At 37.8% G+C, this 25,122-nt stretch overlaps 2 protein-coding genes across 2 annotated transcripts; both read right to left on the bottom strand.

Annotated features, from left to right (window-relative positions):
- Nucleotides 1-88: 88 nt before the first annotated feature.
- LOC118276895 (uncharacterized) lies at nt 89-10,631 on the bottom strand. Its single transcript, XM_050699098.1, has 26 exons — nt 10,535-10,631; nt 10,342-10,392; nt 10,199-10,268; nt 8,462-9,859; nt 8,328-8,357; nt 8,068-8,188; nt 6,720-6,862; nt 6,515-6,565; nt 6,323-6,434; nt 5,956-6,083; nt 5,533-5,583; nt 5,263-5,371; nt 5,042-5,175; nt 4,736-4,786; nt 4,542-4,653; nt 4,337-4,464; nt 4,191-4,241; nt 3,372-4,109; nt 3,039-3,182; nt 2,844-2,959; nt 2,387-2,500; nt 2,248-2,306; nt 2,047-2,156; nt 965-1,094; nt 697-787; nt 89-552 (listed from the first exon to the last, which is right to left on the bottom strand). The coding sequence occupies exons 3-26, from the start codon at nt 10,218-10,220 to the stop codon at nt 310-312; spliced, it is 4,386 nt and encodes a 1,461-aa protein (XP_050555055.1). The 5' UTR covers nt 10,221-10,268; nt 10,342-10,392; nt 10,535-10,631; the 3' UTR covers nt 89-309.
- On the bottom strand, nt 10,530-23,511 carry LOC118271184 (uncharacterized). Its single transcript, XM_050698764.1, has 30 exons — nt 23,282-23,511; nt 22,530-22,695; nt 21,630-21,804; nt 21,241-21,344; nt 20,928-21,074; nt 20,369-20,486; nt 20,194-20,269; nt 19,364-19,428; nt 18,708-18,735; nt 18,603-18,629; nt 18,250-18,358; nt 18,048-18,172; nt 17,730-17,780; nt 17,424-17,535; nt 16,331-16,455; nt 16,203-16,253; nt 16,013-16,121; nt 15,569-15,693; nt 14,875-14,925; nt 14,664-14,766; nt 13,942-14,066; nt 13,817-13,867; nt 13,617-13,737; nt 12,880-13,541; nt 12,675-12,725; nt 12,433-12,535; nt 12,215-12,346; nt 11,681-11,796; nt 11,209-11,311; nt 10,530-10,665 (listed from the first exon to the last, which is right to left on the bottom strand). The coding sequence occupies exons 1-30, from the start codon at nt 23,367-23,369 to the stop codon at nt 10,530-10,532; spliced, it is 3,555 nt and encodes a 1,184-aa protein (XP_050554721.1). The 5' UTR covers nt 23,370-23,511.
- Between the last annotated feature and the right edge of the window lie 1,611 nt (nt 23,512-25,122).

The following is a 25,122-nucleotide window of genomic DNA, read 5'->3' as shown; positions in this document are numbered from 1 at the left end:
CAAAATAAAACACATAACAATAGCACCTACTGTCACGATTTGCTGAGATCAATCTAGTCTAACCAGTGTCACTTCCATATACTGGAAGACCACTACTTTTCGATTAGACAGAACATTGATCCCAAGAATTATAACGTCACTTCATATCCTTGAAAACCTTTAACCTTCGCACAGCAATCGGCGACAGTTTTGTCTATTATTTACAAAGAAATTTCATAAAAATGTGATAAAAAAAGAACGGAATCTTTTCCGTATTCTAATTCTAAAGTCCGTAACCTGTCACTTACTTGCTGTACTTGGTCTACTACTTCATGGGAGTGTTTCTTCTACGCTTCGTCCTACTAGCATGAGGAGTTCGTAGTTGTTAAAGGCGAAGGGCCTCCCGAAGAAGACGACGTGGCAGCGATAGTGTGGAGCATGCACGGCCCCCAAGAGGTGGTTACCACGGTGTTGCACTCTCCCTACATACACTCCTGGTGCCACTTCAACTGCCCGTGCACCCACTGAACCACCGCGCCATGCCACCCAACGCACTTCCGCGTTGCACATTACCTGAGAAAAAAAATTTAATTATATTGCGACAGACAAGTGATGGGGGACACAATGTTGGTCGCATACATCAATGACAATCCACCACGATATAAAGACATTCGCAATCATGTTTTGTTATACATAGTAAGTGTTTGTTTAACTCACCTGATATTTTGTGTACTTGTGTACTATGCCATCAGCATATACCAAGCAGCAATGTTTTGAAGGATACAGAGCTGCTGGAAGCACCTTACACCTGTGGACATCAGCAAACCTTTATAATGCAAGTTTTTAGTTCAAGCTATAACATTGGATGAGTGATTGAAAACGTAATTGAGTCTTTATTTTGGTTTAACCTATTAATTAGGACTCTATAACAAAATTGGAGTAAAATTAGTATCTTCTAGATAAGTAGGGAGTAGATGTTAGGTACTTGTGCGTGGTCCTGGCGACCCAGGTGACTTCTCCGTCAAACACGCCCGCAGCGACTGCACCACTGGGTACTGCACCACAAGCGCTCACCACCCACACTGCTTCTGATTTCTTCCATTCTGGCAAGTAGTCTATTGAACAAAATTCAATTAGGATATCTTTGGGTTCCGTCCTCAAGTTGTTAAGGTGTATTGCTTTTGTATTCATTTTCTTAATAATTTAAAAAACTAAAAAGCCCGACTGCGTTTCTTTATAATATGGAAATGAAAAAACCCTAAAACAAGAAAGTCATCATAGATTGAAGCAGTCGGGACCCATTCTAAATAGGAAGACTTAGTAAGGGCACATACGGCTGGCTTTCTAGAATACAGTAATCTCTGTATCATCTAAATGTACACATGAATGAAAAAAAAAACTAGCGGTTTCGATTCCCGTACGGAGCAATTCCCGCACGGAACAATTCCCGCACGGAACAATTCCCGCACGGAACAATTCCCGCACGGAACAATTCCCGCACGGCGCAATTCCCGCACGAAAAAGTTCCCGCACGGAAAAATTCCCGCACGGAGCAATTCCCGCACGGAACAATTCCCGCACGGAGCAATTCCCGCACGGATCAATTCCCGCACGGAACCATTCCCGCACGAAAAAGTTCCCGCACGGAACAATTCCCGTCAATTCCCGCACGGAACAATTCCCGCACGGAACAATTCCCGCACGGAGCAATTCCCGCACGGATAAAATTCCCGCACGGTGCAATTCCCGCACGGAGCAATTCCCGCACGGCGCAATTCCCGCACCGACCCTAAACCCGACTGCTTCAATTTTACGATGACTTTCTTATTTTAGGCTTTTTTCATTTTCATATTATAAATAGAAGAAACGCCGTCGGGGTTTTAGTTTGGGCTGTAGAGCGTGCCAAACAGTTATACAAACATACATACTCTCGAAAAAAAAAAACCATAGCCCTCCTTCTGGCGCAGTCGGGTAAAAATAATGTAGACACACTTTCTGATGGTTTGTATAACAACTGTAGGTATAGATTAACCATTCCTTCCTACAATAACAGAGCTGCAAACATACCTTCAATGACAGAGCTGTACTTTTTCTCCCAAGATCCCTTCAGAAACATATTGTATTTAGACCAATCTTTAGCATAACCTTCTAGCTTTATCTTCAAGTGCGTCCAGCGTCTATTTTACAGACAAAACATTGTTATAGTACCTAGTTTAAATACGTACCTACCCATTAACTTGTCTTGCAGTTAAAATATAAAGCACTTACGTTTGGTGTAAAGGGACATCTGCTCCAGACATTTCTTGCAATGTATTGGTTTCTTTTACCTGATTTACGAGAATATTTTAATAATTCTGTAGTAAAGGATTGTGTCTCTTACCTCTACAGGTATAATAGAAATACTCACAACCAAAGTCAGCCATTTTGTCCATTTGTTGAACATTTCGATAATTTTTAACATTTCCTCTTGACAAGCTATATAAGTTTTTGTTTGGACTGTGGTGCGCGTTGGAGACACAAACTAAAACAAAGGTACATAAAGGAGTTAAGGTTAATATTTTTTTTTGGTTTCCTTAATATTTCTGTACCTACAGCATTTTTCTCTGTCGAGAACATTTTTTATAGTTTAAGCTGGTAAACGTACAGACGGATCACCTAGTAAGCTAGGAGCGTTACAAGTGCGTTGCCGTTTTAGGGGTTAGGAGTTTAAGGGCTGTTAGGGAATCGGGGATTGGGAAGATTGCGAAAGGTGGGGTTATTGGGCCTCCGGTAAGTGGATTGAGGTCGCACAAAATGGAGGAGCCAACTTTGTCAGTAGGTACTTATGTTTTTTTCTAAGAAGACATAAGTTTACTATATCTTACTTCTCTATCCTTGTACCGTATGTGAAGACGCGTCGTAAGTTGGTGACAGAACATACTATACTGACGCCATTGGAGAGCTTCAGTCGTGATCCTTCTTTGAAATGATGACCAAGTATCTGGTACGAAAAAAAACCATCAACAGCCTGAGTATCAGTTTACTCAAAGTAAAGTAATAAAGTCAAGGCGTTACAGTACCTCGTGTGCTCGGAGTATTGTGGTAAGATAAGGCATGTTCAAATATCTCCTGTATCCAATCCCGCCATGCTTGCATGTTCCACATCAGACTGACCATCATGGCATGCCAGTCAGCCATCTGATCAGTCGATATTATTGGAGTTCCTATCGAGTATAGATTAAATAATTAATGTCTGGTCTGTTACTCCAGACCATAATCTACCCCTGTTCCAAATTTCATCTCGATCCCTTCAGCCGTTTTGACGTAAACATACAAACTTTGGCATTTATAATATTAGTAGGATACATAGTTAATTAAAACTGTAATTAAAATGAATGAATTATGTTACTCACTTGAGCTGTATGTACTCTTAGCTTGTGTAATTTTAGACGTGTCGGATATATGAAAGTTGCTAATCATCGGGGAAGGATACTCCGGAGAGAGACAAGTGTCCACTGGCGATTCTGATCTGGGTGATTCTCCGAAATTGTAGTTGCTAGCTGAAGAGAAGTATGAAACTGACGGGTCGCTGCGTAGTCGGTTCTGACTTTCAGCTTCGTACGTCTGCATTTGTTCTTGTTGTTGTTGATAGAAGTTTACATTGCTGGAGTGAATATCTTGCAAGAGAGACTTTACCGGAGAGGATCTTCCCGAAAGTTGCAACGGACTGAAGGACATTTGTGTTAGAGGTAGTGAATTACTAGAGCCCGCTGATGCCTGCAGGGAATCATAACCAAATCGTTTCTGTGAAGTGGAATACATGGCGTAGGAAGTAGTTGGAGTTCGGCTCTGGCAGCCAGAAGAAGGGGAAACAGTCGGACATGGTCTGGGGGCCGCGGGGCTGTCATCTCGTTTGTGTTTAGCCATTCTTGGGCAAGGGTGGATGGTTATATCCACGCCAGGTGCGAAGATGCGGGAGCCGTCTGATGTAGCGAGCAGGATCTCCCCGGGTACGAGGTCCTGCAACGCCTGCACCGACACGTGTCGCGGGCAGGTGCAGCCCGGCCGCCCCACGCGCCGCAGTATCTCTTCACACCCCAGCTCGCACTGCACGAACACGTTCTTGTAACACTTGCACACCTGGATCACCTCTATAAACAGAACACAAAATATCATACTTAAGTATTGTAATAACGTTATTACTAAGTTTACTATGGTTCATATTATCTTACGAGGTTCGAGGAGATGTACAGCCAGGTACATCGTTGCCTCTTCGATGACATCTGTAAAGCAATTAAAATCATAATTAAAATGTACAATTGTAATGTGTTGCTAAAATATAAATTTATAATTATTTTAATCATTTTCAGAATTTTACCTTTCATATCATCCACAATACATCCACAACCGATTTCCATCAAATTGCCTAGTTTTATTTGAATTTTTCTTGCGACCACAGGGTCTGGATTAGAAACGACCAGTTCATCTATTTTCTTTCCTCGCAATCTGAAATGTAAGTTTACTTCGGAGTTTAGTTTGAATTCTAAAATGAAACCATTGCAGTTTTGTTATAGTATACTAACAATTCAGCGCCCTCTTTGAAAGATTTGCGAACAGGTCCATGTCTCAACAGTGCACTATCGCCTGCCTGTTTCATGTCTAGCACAAGATCTTTTAATGCTGCTGTTTTTGCTCCTACATAAACGAAAAGTTTAATTATTTCCTCAATATAATAGTTTAAACAAAAGATTTAGTCAGATGGCTACTAAATACTAACCATGGAGCATTATGTATGAAGTCAAAAGACCTGCTGTTTCTGCAATAACGCCTAGAATGAAAATATTACATTATAAAGTCAGATTGACTAGTAAAACACGAAAATTAAACATAAATAATCCTATTTTCAAGTTTTCAATGATTATTCATATTGATTTGCATTACATTTGATGTGCATCTCTGCCTACCCCTTCGGGGATTAAAGGCGTGACGATATGTATGGATGTATGTATTCATATTGACAAACTAATCAATATTATCAAATAGTTATCAAATGAACGATTACGGATTGAACTTTCCAACTTACAGTTCATAACCACTGGGCTATAACCACTAGGTGGAACATGGTCCAGTAGTTTTTTGAGATTGTTCTGAATTTCTGTTTGCATAGAAGGGTTGGGACGATTAATCTTATCTGTAGTAGACGTCAGCTGCCGAAGACTGAGGGAGATAGAAAAATATCATGTTTATGATTCATCCATCATCATCTTCAAATACAGATTTCGTCAAATGACTTAGTGAACTTACTAGTCGGCAGCCTCTTTATGTGTTTTAGGATTAGCTCCTTCTACTAGATTGGAATCTCCTACCGCTTCCATTTCATCTAACAATGCGACGTATGCCTCGATTGCGTCATCTGGAAATAACGTTAATGTTTGATTGTAGGAAAGTGCTTAGGTTTTTAGAAATTTGAGATTTATAAAAATATACGTTCTCAGTATAGTGTCCTATAATTGTCTTTATGGACTGACCGAAGAATGATAGTTTTGAAGTTGAAGGGTCATCAAATGTACTCACCGGGCTTCGTAACCATTGCAGATAAAAAGTTGGAAGCATCTTTGTTGTGATCTGTAAATAGAGATAAGTTTGTATACATTTTACCTTTTAAATATAGTTACATACATTCGATTCAGTCTTCCTACAAAATGTAACTGTGTGAGTTTATCTATAATTTAAAAATAAGTCGGGTTTTCCTTCCCGACGCTATAACTAGAGAACGCAACAACCTATTTCCACGGTTTTGCATTCGTTCGAAAGGTCCGGGCTCTGTGAGGTTTATAGCAAAGAAAATTCTGGAAAAATTCAAGAGAAAAGCAGGAAAACAGGGAAAATCATTGGTGGCGAAATGGAGTTCGCCGGGTTTGCTAGTAATCTCATAAACTTATGAAATCTAATAATTAAAAGTTCCTTCTACATTATTCTGGATTACAAAAGCATTACCTTTCATTATCAGATTCAGCTTCCGTGGCAAAGGACGAGCTTTGATCATGTCGTCCAACTTCTTATTGATATCACTGGCGACCCTATAGCAAGGTTCTCGTACCTCCAATGTATCTGCTTTCTTTAATCTACAGCAAATGTTATGGTGATAGAAGTTACCCGTCCCAAGTTCGCGCTATTGGGATGCTATTTCCCAAATTAATAAAATACACAACAAAATAAAGAATTATTCAATTTGGTCCAATAGTTGGGGACTTATGCCCTTAATATAGTTCTGTGATTATTTTTTATTTATTAGAAAAGAGGATATTTTGGCCATTTATACAATGAAACACAATTTTGAAATAGATATAATGCAATTTTCAACCTTTGAGCTGCAAAGAAATATGTTTCCGCAGCGCCATCGACTTCTGAAAGTATTTCGTTGCCCCGCTTTTGCATTTCTGATATAAGCGTATCTTTGACAAGCGCGTTGTAACCTGCCAGGAAACAAGTTTATTATATTTTTAATAGGTTTTGTACCTTTTTGTTAATTGAACTAAATTCAATTTTCACTCACTCTTCGAGATAAAGTATTCAGACAGCCTTCGAGCACCCTCAATGACGACATCTGTGTGGAAATAATTGATAAAATACCAAAATTAAACACTTTGTTAATGGAAACAGAATGTCTGGTTAAAAAAGGTAATGGCACTCCAATCCTTAACAAAATTCTATTGTTCTATAGATCTCACTTCCAGTATGATCGACTAGTAAATAATTACCTTGCATGCAGTCAATCAAGTCTGGTGGTGTGACGTCAATGACGAGTGCATTTAGTTTCTTTTCGATTTTTTTATGTAGGCGTGCAGTGTCTCCAGCGTCTTTCACTAACTTATCCACTTTTACCGGCACAGGACAAGAAAGCCTACACATTAAAATAGATATTATTTTATCGTAATAATGATTGCTACCTAAATTATACCTACACTAGTAAGTTTGTTCATTACAATAGTAGGTAATAAAAAATGAGATTGCTACTTAGCAGTAGTAGTAGTAGCAGATGATGTAGCTGTTACGGTAAGAGTGAATAATTGAAAATTATTAATAATTATCTATGATTATTAATAATTACTGAAACTCAAGGTAAAAGTGATAAATTAATCACATTTGTCGGTTATTATTAATAATTTTACCCTAGTAGTGATAAATGTAATAAATGGCCAAGATGTTATTTTTATTTCAATTTAAACGGCAATATATTGTACTTGCACAAGAAATATTTGTTGAATTCTATGATCTTACTTTTAAAATTTTAATTTGTTACATTTATAGGTGCTACAAAAGATTTACAGGCAAACCAAATATGATTGTTGATAATTTAGGATTCGTGTTGATTTTGTTAATAAAACAATATTATCTTTAATTTTGTGATAAATGTGCCCCTTTTGGCGAGGCGTGAGGGTGTGTCAGAATTTTACTGACTAAAAACCATCCCGTTCCTACTCCTGCTATTCGAGCCGGAGCCCCGATAAATCCGCTAGGTAGTCCGCATTCTTTTCGATTTAAGCTACTTATATAGTTTAGATTTATAATTATTCCTACCTACTTAATTCTATGAAATTTTAAATAAAATCAAAATTATTTTAGTAATAATAGTTGTAATCTAAAGCTACTTATTATTTTCTAATTTTACCACTATTTATGTAAGTACTCATGCTGAAATCTTTAAATTACAAAACTTAAGGGTATAGTTTTCATAGTTCAGAATGAGTGAATTTGTTGTCCTTTCGTTTTAAAGCAAGTACAAGTAATCTTGTTTGTGTGATTTCTAATTAATATAATCGTAAGACTGTGTTTAACATTACAAATAAATACCGGCTGATCAAAAAACATTAGGTTTATATTTATTTTATTACTTTCACCAATATGTTTCGTGAATTATTAATAATTACTACTAAAAGTAATAAATTTCGATCGATTATTCACATTTACCAAAACGTGTGATTATTATTAATAATTTTGTGAAATTATTAATAATTTTCAGTTAATCAGATTTACCGTAACATAGCCATCATCTTGTTTTGCAAAAATCTTTTACATTAATTTATACTCGTTTCATTTTGAACTTACCATTCTGAAGCCTGAGCATGTGTGAGAACAGTTTGTGGTTGTTGATACAATAATTCGGGTCCATGTGCTTGTAATTGTTCATGAAGAATGTCCAGTGCCGATTCATGTTCCTTGTCATAATCTGTTTAAAAAATGTCGGTTAAAGAAATGAGCGGTGAACTTGAGACCAAAGAGAAAAGGTAGAAGAGATCTCGAGATCAAGATAAAGATACATATATTATGTAGATTATCTATGTTTAAATGTATTGATTAACACTTACCAGCACCCAATGCTCCGCCTCGATATTTTCCTGCAAGCACAAAAGTCACATTTTTAAATGTTCTTGATTGCTAATTGCTACTTAATTCAAATAATTAAGAAAAGCATAAGGCATCTAAGGCAACGATTTCTTACCTGACCCATCACCTCCCATTTCTCGTCTCAATCTTTCTTCTTGTCGTCTAAAGTACTCTTTATCACCCAGCCTCCTTCTTTCATTTTCTTCATACTTTCTGTGTGCTTCTGCCTCAGCTAAGCGTCGTTGTCGTTGCTGCTCAGTTTCACCAGGTGGTCCTAATAGCATACCATCAGGGCCGTAAATCTTGCCATCAGGGCCAATTACGATACCAGTGGGGAAATACAATTTACCATCAGGACCATATAATTTTCCATCTGGGCCCACTGTTACACCAGCAGGAGTATGTGGCAAATCGCCTGGGTCTATTACTTTGCCATCAGGGCCGTAAATCTTGCCATCAGGGCCAATTACGTTACCAGTAGGGAAATACAATTTGCCATCAGGACCATATAATTTTCCATCTGGGCCCACTGTTACACCAGCAGGAGTACGTGGCATATCGCCAGGGCCTATTACTTTGCCATCAGGGCCGTAAATCTTGCCATCAGGGCCAATTACGTTACCAGTAGGGAAATACAATTTGCCATCAGGACCATATAATTTTCCATCTGGGCCCACTGTTACACCAGCAGGAGTATGTGGCATATCGCCAGGGCCTATTACTTTGCCATCAGGGCCGTAAATCTTGCCATCAGGGCCAATTACGTTACCAGTAGGGAAATACAATTTGCCATCAGGACCATATAATTTTCCATCTGGGCCCACTGTTACACCAGCAGGAGTATGTGGCATATCGGCAGGGCCGATTAATTTGCCATCAGGGCCGTAAATATTGCCATCAGGGCCAATTACGTTACCAGTAGGGAAATACAATTTGCCATCAGGACCGTATAATTTTCCATCTGGGCCCACTGTTACACCAGCAGGAGTACGTGGCATATCGCCAGGGCCGATTACTTTGCCATCAGGGCCGTAAATCTTGCCATCAGGGCCAATTACGTTACCAGTAGGGAAGTACAATTTGCCATCAGGACCATATAATTTTCCATCAGGGCCCACTGTTACACCAGCAGGAGTATGTGGCATATCGCCAGGGCCGATTACTTTGCCATCAGGGCCGTAAATTTTGCCATCAGGGCCAATTACGTTACCGGTAGGGAAATACAATTTGCCATCAGGACCATATAATTTTCCATCTGGGCCCACTGTTACACCAGCAGGAGTATGTGGCATATCGGCAGGGCCGATTAATTTGCCATCAGGGCCGTAAATATTGCCATCAGGGCCAATTACGTTACCGGTAGGGAAATACAATTTGCCATCAGGACCATATAATCTTCCATCTGGGCCCACTGTTACACCAGCAGGAGTATGTGGAAAATCGCCAGGTGTATATATTTTGCCGTCTACACCTTCTAGTTTCACAAACTTTTCTTGCGCAGCTCTTCGTTGTGCTGCGTAAAATTGATTGATTGATATCTTATATCGGGATACTGAAGTTCAATTACGTTACCATTAGCGGACCCGACAGACGTTGCCTGTCTACACGTTAATTTGAAAATATAATTCTTTTTTTAATAAGCCATCTGGGCCCACTGTTACACCAGCAGGAGTATGTGGAAAATCGCCAGGTGTATATATTTTGCCGTCTACACCTTCTAGTTTCACAAACTTTTCTTGCGCAGCTCTTCGTTGTGCTGCACTGCAAATAAAATTGATTGATTGATATCTTATATCTAGGGATACTGAAGTTCAATTTTATTACTGTTAATAGGAGTAAAAAAATGTCATACGATGCGGCTTTGGCTTCATCATTGAATCCAGCTTTATGCAGTTCTGCTAGTTCTTGGGCTCCTAAACCGCCTTGAATTAAAGATTTCATTAATTGAGTGCTCTCATATGTATACTTTGAGGTAAAAATATACTCTAAACTTACTTTCCGCCGTAGCTTTAGATGCGATATATTGTGCAGCGAGTTGAGTAGTATCTGGAAATGTTATATTTTAAAATGAAAACTTCTAGTTAGTTTGAACGCGATGGTTGGAAAACTATGAATTTTGGAAAAATAGACAATTTTAAACCTATTGAAGCTTTGTGTTTTATTAGTGTCTAATATTTGTTTTTCTAACCTTTCATATGTTGGTTAGCTAGTGGTTTATCTGCTGGCACCTGTTTGGACAGTACGTCGAGTTTGTATTCAACGTTTTCCAACAAAACCGGTGAAGCTTTTGCACCTTGTAAATTTGGTGCGTTTTTCAACCTGGTGAAGTACACAGAAGTCTTACGTTATTAAAAATAAAGTACAACCTAAAGCATCATGTGCGAACTGCTAGGGAGTGGAACTCCTTGCCGGAGTCTGTGTTTCCTGATGGGTATAACCTGGGTGTCTTCAAAGCTCGAGTGAATAGGTTGCTTATGGGCAGATGTGCTCCATCGTAGGCCGCATCATCACTTACCATCAGGCGAGATAGCGGCCAAACGTCGACCCATTTAATATAAAAAAAAAAATCAAGAAGCAGTTCGACCTTATTATTAAAAATAGATTTCTGACGATTAAATATGCAGGTTGAGTAATTATTATTGGATACAGTCGGATTTTGGATTAGATGTTTTGTTGTATTGGGGCTATTGCCAATTGAAGAAAAAAAATGGCCAAAAATTTGATTTTTCGTAGTCCCATTAAAATATGACAAAAATTATGAAAGGATACCTAAAATCCTGGAATCCTGTTACTAAATGTTGATGACATTGATTATTGTCTTAATAAGAGTGATAAAACTATTATACTAAAAAAAAAACATACATTTCCGCTACTTCTCCTTGATTTTTCTTGAAATCTCCAACATCAAGAAACCTTTTATCCTTTTCTTTCTTCAAACTATCTTGTAATACTTCCATTGCTTGGCCTTAAATTTAAAGTCCATGATTTTTTGCATCGATTTTTCATTAACTGAAGATATAATAGATTTATAAATAATACTACCTCTTCCAGTAACGATGTTAGCCAGATGTACTGCACCCTCTCTGATTGGCTCTAAAATTATAAGTAAAATAATTAAAAGGAGCATAAAGTTTAAATAGTGAATTTCTTTCAAAGTAGGAGGAATTATTCTCCCATTACGTACGGCGTACATTATCATTACTACAATGGTAATGTTGCTACCTACGTATCGTCTGGTATGGTAAGTAAGGTCCAATTAAAATGTAAGTATTCGTTCTGTTGTCTACATATGACCATGGTGTCCCAAGGTACACAACAAGGTAACAGTTTTTACCTTCGAATGCGGCAGCCATATTTTTATTTGGTAAGACAGATTCAATTTTCTGCAACATTTCTTTTTCCTTCTGCTCATTATGAGCTTTACTGGCACCAGCTGGAGCATGCATAAGCCTGAGTTAGAGAAACATATTTTTATTTACATATAATGTAACTTATACTAATTCTTAAGCACCATACACGAATATAACTCACTCTTGTCCACCTTCTTGATAAGTCATTTTATAAGGACCCTCCTGATCTAATATTTGATCTTTTTTTACGGCTAGTAAATCAGCCAATACTTTTTTCTTTTCAGCGTTCGCTAAAAATATAAATTACTTTTAAAATTACAGTATAAGTTAGTAGCACGATTATAAATATATACTTTTATCATACTCACTCTCAGGTGGTGGTGCTGCTAGAAATTTCGAGCTCTCTTCGATGATACCTGCACATAATTTTATTTAATAGTACCACCAAGTACCACTGTCTAAAAGTGATTTGCCATATTATGAACTTTAAATTGTATAATATATTTAGCATCTCATACTTGCCTGGTATATATTTTGCAACCTTTTCATCAGCTGGTTTGCCCTTAGTCAAGTTGGTGAGTTTAGCTTTCACGGCTTCGTAAGCTATTTTGTCGACCTTTTCATTATCTAAAGTTGGAGCATACTCCAATCTAAAACAAAATGGTTTCTCTATTGCTATACTTTATTATTCATTGTTACCAGTTACTGTTATTGTTATTTTGCGATTACAACAAACCTTTTTGCTGCATCAGTGTAAGTCTGATTGTATCCTTGCAATGTGGCAAGGGTTTCGTTTCCCTTCGTTTTCATTAGACCCGTCAAATGTTCCAGTGCTTTTCCTATTAAACACATTATTGTGATTATTTGTTATAAATTATAAGATTAACTTACTTTTGACATATACATTTATAGTTAACAAGAACGGATTTAAGGATTGGGGATTTAGACATTTGCATAATAAGATTAATTTTACTTTACCTTGTCCAGTCGCGTGTTTCGCTAATTGCGTAGCAGCTTTGTCAATTGTATCTGTGTAAAATAAATTATTTTATAATACGAGTTATTATGCGCAAGATTGAAATTAAAACTCATTATAAGTTCCTACAGACGCGTAGTAAAAAAATAACTGGGAACTACCTATTTCTTAAGCGATTTAGAATTTATTTCGAAAGCAAATGTTTACCTTCCAATCCTTCAGCAACATTTGGAGCTATTTGCTTTGGTAAGGTTCTCTTCATTTCGGAAGCAATTTCATGACCTAACTCTTTGGTTGATTTTGTTGGATGTATTTCATTTATAGACACTCCTTGCGATAACGCGAACGCCGTTTTGGATTCTGAGAGAGGTTGTTGAACCACATTTGACGCTGGTGCTGGCTGTTGTACGGATGCTGGCTGTTGCGCGGATGCTGGCTGTTGCGCGGATGGTGGCTGTTGCGCGGATGCTGCCTGTTGCGCGGATGCTGGTTGTTGCACGGATGCTGGTTGCTGTTGCATTGAAGCTGGCTGTTGCGCGGATGCTGGCTGTTGCGCGGATGCTGGCTGTTGCGCGGATGCTGGTTGTTGCACGGATGCTGGCTGCTGTTGCACTGATGCTGGCTGTTGCGCGGATGCTGGCTGTTGCGCGGATGCTGGTTGTTGCACCGATGCTGGCTGCTGTTGCACTGATGCTGGCTGTTGCGCGGATGCTGGCTGTTGCACGGATGCTGGCTGTTGCACAGATGCTGGCTGTTGCACAGATGCTGGCTGTTGCTTAGATCCTGGCTGCTGCACCGGTGCTGGCTGTTGCATCAACCCTGGTTGTAGCAGTGACTCTGGCGTAAATGCGGGGCCCTCGTGTTGCAAACTGTTGTACATATTATTTTGTAAATAACCTATTAGGATATAAAATGTATGTAACTACCACTATTAAAGTACTTACACATCTGCCGCTTCACCGTAACTTTGTCCGAAAGACTTGTACTTGTAAAGCGGTTTACTTCCCATAGTTTTTTTCATAGAAGCCAACAAATGTTTTGGATATCTATCGCCGGCTATTCCACCTACAGAAATTGATCATGGATTAAAATTATAAGCACAAAAGTAGGTAAAATAGGTAGGTAAGTTAAGTTTTTATCTTACTTCGCAAGGCCACCATCTGGGAAAGATATTTGGAGACGTCTTTCACCAATGCTGGAATAAAAATATTTCAATTTAATACTTTACATATTATCTTCTGCTGTCATTGCAATTTGCTGTACACTTACCTGTCATTGGTTCCTGCAATGCAGCTGGAGTTTCATTTTGAATGTCTTTCATTAAATTAGCTTTGCCTTCGTCAGCAATATCCTTTATGTGCAAATGTGTGACGAGGTCTGGTGCTTCTTGAATACTGAAATAAATACCTTATTAATATAGATTTTCAATTCATTTTACTATATAAAATCCTATTATGCGTATTATCTATGATCTACTAGGAAATTAAGTGTGGGAGAGCCATGCTTTGGCACGAATGGGCCGGCTCGACCGGAGTGATACCACGGCCTCACAGAAAACCGACGTGAAACAACGCTTGCGTTGTGTTTCGTTGTGTGAGTGAGGTTACCGGAGGCCCAATTCCCCCTTCCCAATCTTCCCCATCCCCATTTCCGAACAACAACCCTTAAATTCCTAACTCCCAAAAAGCCGGTAACGCACTTGTAAAGCCTCTGGTGTTTCAAGTGTCCATGGGCGGCGGCGATTGCTTACCATCAGGTAATACGTCTGCTCGATGTCTCATAAAAAAAAAACGGCGAACTCCGTTTCACCACCAATGATTTTCCCTATTTTCCAATTCTCTTGATTTTTTTCCTAAATTTTCTTTGCTGTAAACCTCACGGAGCTCGAGACCTTTCCAACGAATGCAAAATCATGGAAATTGGTTCGTGCGTTCTGGAAGGAAAAGCTGACTTATTTTTATATTATAGAAGAAGATGATCCATCGACTTACTCCTGTGCTGCTTGCCCATAGTTCAACGTATAATTATTTCTTGTTGAAAACACTTTTGTTGGTTTTTTCTTCATCATATCTAATAATAGGTCCATCGCGGAACCTATTGGCAACAAAAACTTAAGACATTACAATTGTATTTGGGAGGAAATAATGGTTTAGTAAAACATCTTCACATGCACTATTTGCGTACGTAAACTACGGAACTAACCTCTATCACGAACGAAAGCGGACAAGTAATTAGCACTTTGTTCAATTACACCTGTAAAAATGTCATAATTAGGTCATTTTAGTTTTAAGCTAAAGCCTATTAGACTTTAGTTTTAAGGCTAACTAAAAAATTTCGCCTTCAGCATGCTATACATCTATGTCTCCGATCTCGAAGATAGTAAAATTGATTGAATGAATTGTTTTATATAATATGAATTAAAAAAAAAATATGTATATATATATATATATATATATATACAATGTGATAGGGGCGAGACTTCTAACCCGTTAAGGCTGAGTTCTACACCTAATTTTATCGACAAAAGTCGGGGGTCGAAGTGGTCGAATCCCCTCCCCCTAAAAGTTATGGCTATTTTAATATTTTTTTTACTTTTTTTGATTTCAAAGGTTGTATGCGTCGTAGAAACAAAAAAAAAACGACAAACGGTAGCTAATAACCTTGGCTAACTAATTCATTACTTTTTTCATATGTTTGATAATGTTTTGGTGAGAAAAAAAATCATTTGTGAATTATTTTTACCGAAAAAATCACTATTTTTCAATATTTTCAATTAGGGGTTCAACCCCCATATTATTTTTTTATCGATAAAATTAGATGTAGTACTCAGCCTTAACGGGTTAGAAGTCCCACGCCTATCACATTGTATATATGTATATGAAGAGTGGTGACGAACGGTTCACATCTTCAACCATCTGATTGGGTGTGTTTGGGTCTACAGCATTGTGCAGTGCTACTTTTATTTTATCCACAGTCGCAGGATCAGGTTTCGCGTTCCAAAGTTCGGGTGCTGTTTGCAAGCTGCAAGAAGGTTAGAATTCGTTTACGTGAGACGTTATTTCTGCCAATAAAATAATAAAACAAAATTAAATCCTTTATGATAGCCTAAATGACTTTTCCATAAATTTTACGTTGGACAAGTTGTTCAATGGATGATTAGAATAATGAGAGAAAATTTAGAAACGAGCTTGTTATGATCAAATCTCATTGACTTCTACCGTATTGTCCTTATGATGTTTGGACAATAACATCTGACACCCTCTCAATAGTTGAACAAAAACTTTTAATAAATAACGTGATATTCTAAATTAAGTAGGTATTTAAAATAACTTAAACTTACATATGTCCAGTTGCACTCCTCGTAGTGAGAGGAAAAATATCAGTGAAAGGCTGATCTCCATGTTTATTCAGAGTTTTGACTATATAGTCAAATGCTGGACCACGTTCGTCTAAAAGGAGCAATTAATGAATGATAAATAACTTAAATAAATAATTTAATTTAAAAAAATGCTTTTTATTGTACGACTTACTATCATCGACGACTTTCTGAGATAAATATTTTGAAGACATGTCCACCGTTTCTGAGGAAGAATATTATATTTTATTAATTTATTTTTATTGTGGTTACTTCACTGAAGACGCCACGCGATTTATTTACCCTCCATCTCCTTTTTCATAGCTTCTGGAATCTGGCCCTGTACCAACTCTGTCATTTTCGCATGTATCTCCTGCGATAGGTTGGGATCATCGTGATCTGTTTCCAGACCTTTAGCTCGTTCAAGTCTAACAAAAGTGTGAAAATAAGCGAAATAGTAAGGAAATTCGAGATTGACTACACGATAGGTTACTTAAAACGTATTTTTACCAACAAGCGTGTTTTAAGTGTGGGAGAGCCATGCTTCGGCACGAATGGGCCGGCTCGACCGGAGTAATACCACGGCCTCACAGAAAACCGACGTGAAACAACGCTTGCGTTGTGTTTCGTTGTGTGAGTGAGGTTACCGGAGGCGTAATTCCCCCTTCCCAATCTTCCCCATCCCCATTCCCGAACAACAACCCTTAAATTCCTAACTCCCAAAAAGCCGGTAACGCACTTGTAAAGCCTCTGGTGTTTCAAGTGTCCATGGGCGGCGGCGATTGCTTACCATCAGGTAATACGTCTGCTCGATTATGTTATGATGTCTCATAAAAAAGCAATCCATTTTAAATGTGAAAGTTTGTAAAGTAAGGATGTTCATTAATGTATCTAAGGTAGTAGGATAGGATAGTTTTAGGTTTTATATTTTAACCCTATATGTATGTACGTATGTATATCTAAGGCCAGTCGAACACGGAGTGCTCAAGCACCGAATTGAGACGGAGAACTGAAGTCGATGAGAGTGCGGTGAACTATAGTCATTCAGTCGCTGCCTTAGACAAGACTGCTCAAGCAGTGGCGACCGCTTCAAACAACCAACTACATGATGAAATTCCATCGTGCCGTCGCGCAGTTCATGTACGGCTGGCCTAAGGCCCCGGCCGCAGCGCAACAGACAAGTGGCTTATTAATAGGACAAGCCTCCCACAAGCCCCAAACCGCTGCAACTCCCGTAAAGGGAGTACAATACCTAATGTAGGGGAGAGCGGGGCTGAAAGTGCCGGGGTAAATTGTGCCGATGCGAATATCTCGAAAACAGAAAGCGATAGTTATACGATCGTATTGCATCGTGCGTGTGCCCGACTGTTAGGCATGACGCTAATCTACGACTTACTGTTGAGCTGCTTGAGCGTAAGTACGGTTAATTGGACCCCTGCTATACATTATATTATTTCCTTTGTTCTTCATGGCATCTTTTAGTTTTTGAAAGGCTGTGCCTTTTTTCTCTGAAATATAACTTTTACTAATGTAAAAATATTAACACTTATAACATAAACTAGTTCACCGTTTCTGTACAAAATCCTTCAATAAAATTAATGGAATGAATTACTGTAGGTATTTGTGAACGGACTTTGTCAAATACATACAAAAGAAAAAAAATAAGATGTTAAAAAGCAAACATGGATATTTATCACCATACTATTAAATTCTGCATCTTGTGCTAAGTAATTCGAGGAGATTTCAATCACATCTGTAAAGTAAACATTAAGGCACATTATCATCCCTAGATTCGTTAAACATGGTTATGACTATCAAAGGTGTTTCAAAACGTGTTATATTCTCTTTAATGTTATGTGGCACAACCATATAGCTACAAATTATGTTCTGGTCATTTATAGGACACAATTACGTTCAACGTTGTCGGTCTTTGTTGCAGTCACATAATACTGACTGGTTGAATCACTTTTAAAGAATACCATTAATCGAGTGTTAAGATCTAGTAAGGTGTTAAATTAACCTTTCATAGACCTGGCGAGTTTAGGTGGAGTGACGTTCTTTACAAGTTCTGTCAGTTTGCCATTAATTTCTTTTGCAACACTTACAATGTATTCAGTAGCTCTAAAATTGTTAGTTGCTTTTAACCTGGAAAAATAAATATTATTTACTTGGACATTCTCAAATAAACTCAAATATTCGTTTAAGAAACAATTTCTTATTACGCTTTAGCCGCCTCTTGGTAAGTGAAGTCTTTTCCATGTGAAATCAGTTTCGTATTGCCTTTCCGTTCCATTTCATTTGTCAGTGTATCGAAGGCGTCCCTCATTTTTCCTAGATATATTATTATTAATTAATAATTATTTAACAATAGTATAGTATGAATAACTAGAAGATACACATTTGTTCCTGATTCTACTTCAGAAGATATAGATCAAAGGATTGTCTACAGAAAATCGTGAGCCTTACACAAATTTTCAATACATACCGACACTAAGTTTTTAATATTTAAAAACAAGTACCTAGATTGTAGATACATATAATAAGATGGTAAGCGCAAGCCTTTTCACTCGTGTACCTGAAAATTTTGTATGCGCAGGACGATCTACAACAAAAAGAGACAGAATTACAATTAAAGCAAAATCTTTCTGTTTCTCAAACCTTGTATTTCGGTTGTACTCACCCAAGTTTAGAAAGCGGCCGCCTTCACCCTAAAAACATAAACCTTGTTACAGTTCCATAAAAATACAAAAAAAAAATAAAGCGATATAAAATCTTCATTCTCCATCTGATACAAATGAACACAACGGATACTTTTTCAAAGACAATTAAATGATTATAAGTAAGAAGGGATCAGTAATGGAAAATGAAGATTTAAGCAATTTAAATTTAAAAATTTCGTAAATCTAATTACCTCGTTCCGCCGTGTTCACTTGTAAAATATGGGAATTGGGATAATTTAAAAACGATTTTCTAAATATATTTTACTTTATTTTTTACATTTTTAAATTACTTAGGTAGTTATTAGTTACACTTGTAGTGTAGCATTAGTTATAGGTATTATTGTGTATGTAGGTATATTCAAGATTTCCATGAATCAGTTTCACATTCATATCCATTTTAATTCACATTTTTATGTATCAAGTTGGGGCGGTGGAGTCCGGTCTATATACATAAGCTATTTCAAGGACTGTTTCTTTATGTCCGTTACAGAAATCCTGTCTTTGCTTGTAGAAAACAAAATCGGGCGTGGTGATCAAATCCTATTAAAGGCACATCGACTTAGTAACCGACTAAAAGCTATTTTAAACAGATTTAGAAATAAAACAGAATACTTACAAAACCCATCATATCGAGGAAATCATCCGTAAAACCATCACCATCTCCTTTCGAACGTAGTACGTCTGTCAACAAAAAAGTAACCGCAATAAAGATATGGTGCCTTAATGTATTACAAAAGTCAAACGGGGTAATTTTACTTACTCTATTTTTTCATACTGGTACCAGAAATCTTAGGTGTAGCAGCTGCCGACGTAGCTGCCGACGTAGCTGCCGACGTAGCGGTACTTATTGGACTTTGATCACCAGGTGTAGTTGCGGAGGTTAGTGGCGTGGTTGACTGTGGCGTGGTCGGGAGCGAGGCGCCCGGGGGCACTGGTAAGACCGAGCCGCCCGGTAGCGTCCCAGGTAAAGGCCCCAGCCCAGGATCAGGCGTAGCATCGCCTTCAGTCGGCGTAGCGATCACCGGCGACTTATCCTTCTCATGGGGCTCCCCTTCTGGTCTAACTTCATCCTCGTAGAATCTTTCCACTTCTTCTCGTACAAAATAATATGAAAATATTACTTAACGTACCTTCAGCCACAACAGATATATTCATGTGCTTCCGAGAAAATTGGCTGACCAAAAGATAACAAACCGAGTAATTTGAATTTGTAAACAATTGTTCAATACCGTTTATGTTTCATTTATTGTAAATTCACCATTTTCTCGGAACTTATTAAAATAACATCAAAATGAACGAGCACGCTAATGAACGATTGTCACAATTTCAAACGGCACGGCTTACCTTAGTTGCTGGGATGTGTAAATACCGCGGGCTCCGTACAAAATGTTGACAATAGTTCCTTAAAACGCTATTCTCAAAGTACGTATGCTACAGCTCACTTACCGTCGTCTTCATCGAAGTCCATCATTAGCATCCTATCATCTGATTCTGATAGAATTTCGTCTATCCAAACGGCTACCTGTCTCGAAAACATATTAGGTACACAGATACTAATTAAATATATTATAACATAAATTACATAAGTGAACTAACGTCTACTGTCGGTAATATTGCATACCTTGTCAGATATCTCCATCATGAACTTCGCTTTAGGATGCGTATTTCGCCGTGAAGGAGTTTTCATGTGCATATAACCGCAAATTTCATCCAGGATAATGTTGGACAATCTTAACATTCTGCAGTAAAAATAAAACAGGTTATTTCTGGAGTGTTAGTGTGGTGCCCTATGTAAAATCAGATATTATAATAATAGCTTTACCACGCGGCTTCACTCGCGCTGTTTTAAGGGGTTGTGGAAATATTAACAAAAAACTACCACTAATATTTTAGATTTCGAGTAACGGTCAAAAGTAATCGAGTAACGCTCGAAAGTCACTGAGGATGTTTGATTGTTTTAGAGGACGAGCGATCGTTTACGAGTAACGGTCAAACGTTATCGAGTAATGCTCAAAAGAGATCGAATACGCTGAAAAGTGATCAAGACGCCCAATCTTTTCTAAGAACGCTCGGTTGTTTCTGAAAACGCTCGATCGTTGGCATAGGCGTAGTACGCAGCATAACAAAATTAAATGGTTTTCCAATATTTATTGTGAATAGCCATTGTTGAAAACACTTACCCATCAGCGAGTGCATACCGCCCAGGTCTGGACAATCGTTGTTGGATGCCTCTAGCAAATGCCACAGTAGCGTTTTTTGCCCAAACGAATCTTTTTTCACCGACCATAGCCAACATATCTTTCTTAATGTCATTGACGTGTGATGTGCTATAATAAAAATTAAGTTAGTCATTGCATTATAAGAAACTCGTGTAATAACGAAATAAAACCATTTTTTCCTTTTGATAAGATTCTACTATTACATTTTCTTAGTGCCTAATATTGATAAATCAATCATTATTTAAAGCTAATATCTAAGTTAAGTTATACTTACGCAGCAATTCTCTTCTGAGTTTTTCTCAAGTTGATAAAATATTCATACGCCTGATCCGGCTTGAATGGTTCGTCTGCGTCTAACATTGATCGTAGACGAGCAATCTGGACAAACACAAATACCAGTTTATGACATTAGATTTAGATTTTAAATGTATTTAGGATTTTTATTACGAGTCAAATCCGTCGTCAGACGGCTAGATAACGTAGATAGATTTTGTAAGTATGTTAGGTAGATTTTTTTTTAATGAATTTAAGGCTTAAATCTAAATCTTGGTTTGAATATCGCATGTTATCACCATTGTGTACATTTTATACTCAACGATGACGTATGTAGGTAGATGTGTAATGAAATTTTAATTAATTTTATCTAGTTTATCCTTTTGTTACCGTTTCGGGAGGCAGCGTGTGAGCGTGTTCCCGCCACAGGTATATGATGGTGCGTCGGGCCGGCTTCGACATGCGCTCGAGTCGGTCCGTGAGGATCGCGCCATGTTTGCGTAGACAGCGGGCGTGTGCTCGAAATTCAGCTTTCGTCATCTTCACATCCGTTGCTTTGGGACCTCTGTGATAAAAATGTTTTACATACAATTCGTGATCACTACACAAAAGAGACTGAACAAAGGCTTTCCTTGCTGCTCTTTTTTGGGCGTTTGTACGCCTAGGATACTATATTATGTACGCCTAGGATTTAGAAAACATGGTTACTTAGGCCACCAAAGATTTGGAGGATGCTGCTACCCCTCTCAGGATATAATTATACCTCACATGGTTTAGTTACTGCCTCATACATCGAGTGGTCGCAAGTGCGACGACGGCGGTCCGGCGAAGTATTGCTGGGCTGGAACTTTGCCCAGTATATGGCAATAGGCTCACCTCCTATTACATGGGACTTATAACACAAATGATGAAAGGTGGGTGTGCATTGTACAGTGGCATTACGTGCCTTAATGTGCACCTCTGCCCTTCTGTTCGGAGATAAAAGGTGTGACGATACAAGTAATTAGTTACAAGCAATACCGATTATGTAGCAATAAATATTATCGCGTTGGTAATACGAGGCAATTGTAATAATATTTTATCAAAGACTTTGTCTAAATTTTTCATACTCACTTCGTATTACATATAACTCATTTCATAACTGGTTCATTTCATAAATGTGGGCGTTAGGTAGTCTGCTATTACAATTGTGTAGGTTGTATAGCTCCATCCCTCTTGCACTGCTCAGTGATCGACCATTCTGACACAATTGTAATAGCAGACTAAGGCCCGGTTGACTTGTTCTGGTACCTGGGTCTAGCTGGCTTCGGAAGAGGTTTTATAGATTTGCGTGGGATGGACTTGTGTTGCACCCTCAGGCCATGGCCAGCGATGATTGCCTCTGCCACTGACGGTGGTGCTACCTCCGTCGCATACGGCGGGTATGGAGGGAACGATGGTATTTTCTCTGGCTCAGCTGTGTAATTGAATTAAACATTAATTGTAATATTCCCGTGATTATCTTTTATAGTTCTACCGTATGGGGAAACCTCTTATGACTTAATTCATCTTGGTTAGTTATAATCGTAAAAATGAACGAAATAAGACCCAGTCGTTAAGCAAAAAGTGCATCATTCTCTGTGCTAATTTGCTAATTTGAACACTCTTTACAAATACAGCATTATAATAACCGCGCTGAATGTCCGTAACATTCCTAGACAACCTCCAACATTACAGTCTCTTATGTAATCAAGGTACCTACATGAGAACTGTTCGCATAGAATTTAATACTTGATTAATTCAATAATTTTTTTGTTTGAAAATTTCAATTAATAATTTTCGGTGTTCGTTGAAATATTTAGTTTACATATTCTGCTTTTGTGGACGAGTAGGTACCTACTACTTGTAGAAGTCATATGAGTGATCTCCATACTGTAGGTATGTTAGGGAATGTAAATATTTAGTTTCATGTAAGAAACTATAAATTTTCTTACAATTAGCTCAAGTTTATAAATACATAAGTAGGTATAAATGTAAGTATATAAATAATATTATCAATTTACCCTCTCCTCCCTCCGCGTCGGGCTCGGAGACCGGCATTTCGCTGGTAGCAAGTTCTGACGGTGTGCCCGTGCCTGCTGCCTCAGACATTGTGAATTGCTTTGTTCTCTTCTATCTGATCCTAGAAACAGTCCTTATCTTTGCTATAGTTATTAATAATATTGAGCGTTTAACATCAGGTTCTTTCGATTTGCTTGCATTTTCAAGAATGACATTTATTTCAAGCGTCTAATCTGATTACTCTTTCAGTTCAGTTATTTTCAGCCAGTATTTCATGTTTATATATTAAGTCTGCAAAAAGTCGACATATCGTAATGTGGTTGTCTATGGTAGAATTTATCGAAGAAAATAAAGGATTAAAAAAATATCTAAGTATTTTTTAAAAACGTGGCCCCACAATACCATTGTCTCTTGCATCGTGGATGCGTTTACAAACATACAATTTTATATACAAACACTCGGACCCGGAACAACAATTTGTGTATTACACAAAAAGTTGTTCCATACGGGAATCGAACCAAAGGGTGCCAACTGAAAATCAGTGCTGGGTACTTTCGGTGCCCAGCTCATACTGAGGTGGCAGCCCTTTTGGCTTGGGCACGTTGCCACATTGTTTTTTTTTTTTTTACCTGTTGTGTGTTTGTATGTGTTTTTTTTTCTATATAATTTAAATAGTGCATTTTTGTGTTTTTTAATTGTATTAATTAATTTTACTATTTTTTTTTCTTCTATTTTGTGTTTTGTTTTGGTGCATCGTGCCCGGTGCCGAATAAATGATTTTTCTTTCTTTCTTTCTTTCTTAACCCGTGACCCGATGCATGGCAGCCGGTTCTCCAGTTACCGCGGCAACCGTACTTACCAATTGAATAATTCTCTTTGTGTTGACTAGTCCATTTATCAAATAAAATAAAGTAGGCTAAAACATAACAATATGATAATATTAGGAGCCGAGCAGAGTGAGCCCTGTGGAAGTACCTATAAGGTATATTTACTTTTAAAAAAATTCAAAAGGGAAGTCAAATTTTTTTCGCAGTGGGATTGTAAGAAGAAGTAAGGGTACTTAAACATGTGGACCACCAGATCCACGGAAGACCTGGTGATCCACATGTTTATTTTGAGATATTGCTTAACTGGTTACCTGACACTGCCCGGCCTGACAGACTTCAATAGCTATAGAATTGAGTCTAATCACGCGCCTTCAGTTAACAGGCGAGTCTAAGCTTTGTTTTACAGAGCGATAGAATAAATGCTGTAAAGGCAGTGGACTTCGTGTAGCTCCACGCCTAAACTACTTTCCTGCGAAAAAACGGACTCCCCACCTCTATTTGATAATCACTGAGGTCTAAGCTAACAGAACCGAAAACTTTAATAGCGCGATTTAGGATTGCATCATTTTAACTCCCGCAAACCGCAAAGGTATGATATAAAAGTTTTGAAGTGTTGGCGAATGGTATATACTTTGGACGGTAACGCCGTCCTCTATTGTAATTTAAAAAAGCTTTAAAAAAAATTGTAATCTTGGTCTGGCTTTATTAAACTAAGAAAAAAAACAACCAAAAATGTATAATACCTATGAGTCTGTTGGAGAAACATTAGGATAAAAACAAAACATTTTTCTTAAAAATCTAGATATGTTATTTACTGAGATCTTACTGATACTTAATCTTACTCTTTCTACATTAGTTATTATAATTAATATAAAAGTTTGTGAAGTACCTACATTTTCATTTATATTTTTGTTTAAGTATTTACGCTTCCACGCAAAAACTATTGAATAAGTTTCAATGTTTTGTTCAGATATTATACAGGTTATAAAGTCTGGAATAAGTTATAAGTTACTTAT

The sequence above is a fragment of the Spodoptera frugiperda genome, chromosome 15, assembly GCF_023101765.2.
Source record: "Spodoptera frugiperda isolate SF20-4 chromosome 15, AGI-APGP_CSIRO_Sfru_2.0, whole genome shotgun sequence".
NCBI lineage: Eukaryota > Metazoa > Arthropoda > Insecta > Lepidoptera > Noctuidae > Spodoptera > Spodoptera frugiperda.
Note: the sequence above shows the minus strand (reverse complement) of the source record. Positions and strands in the feature narration are given on the sequence as shown.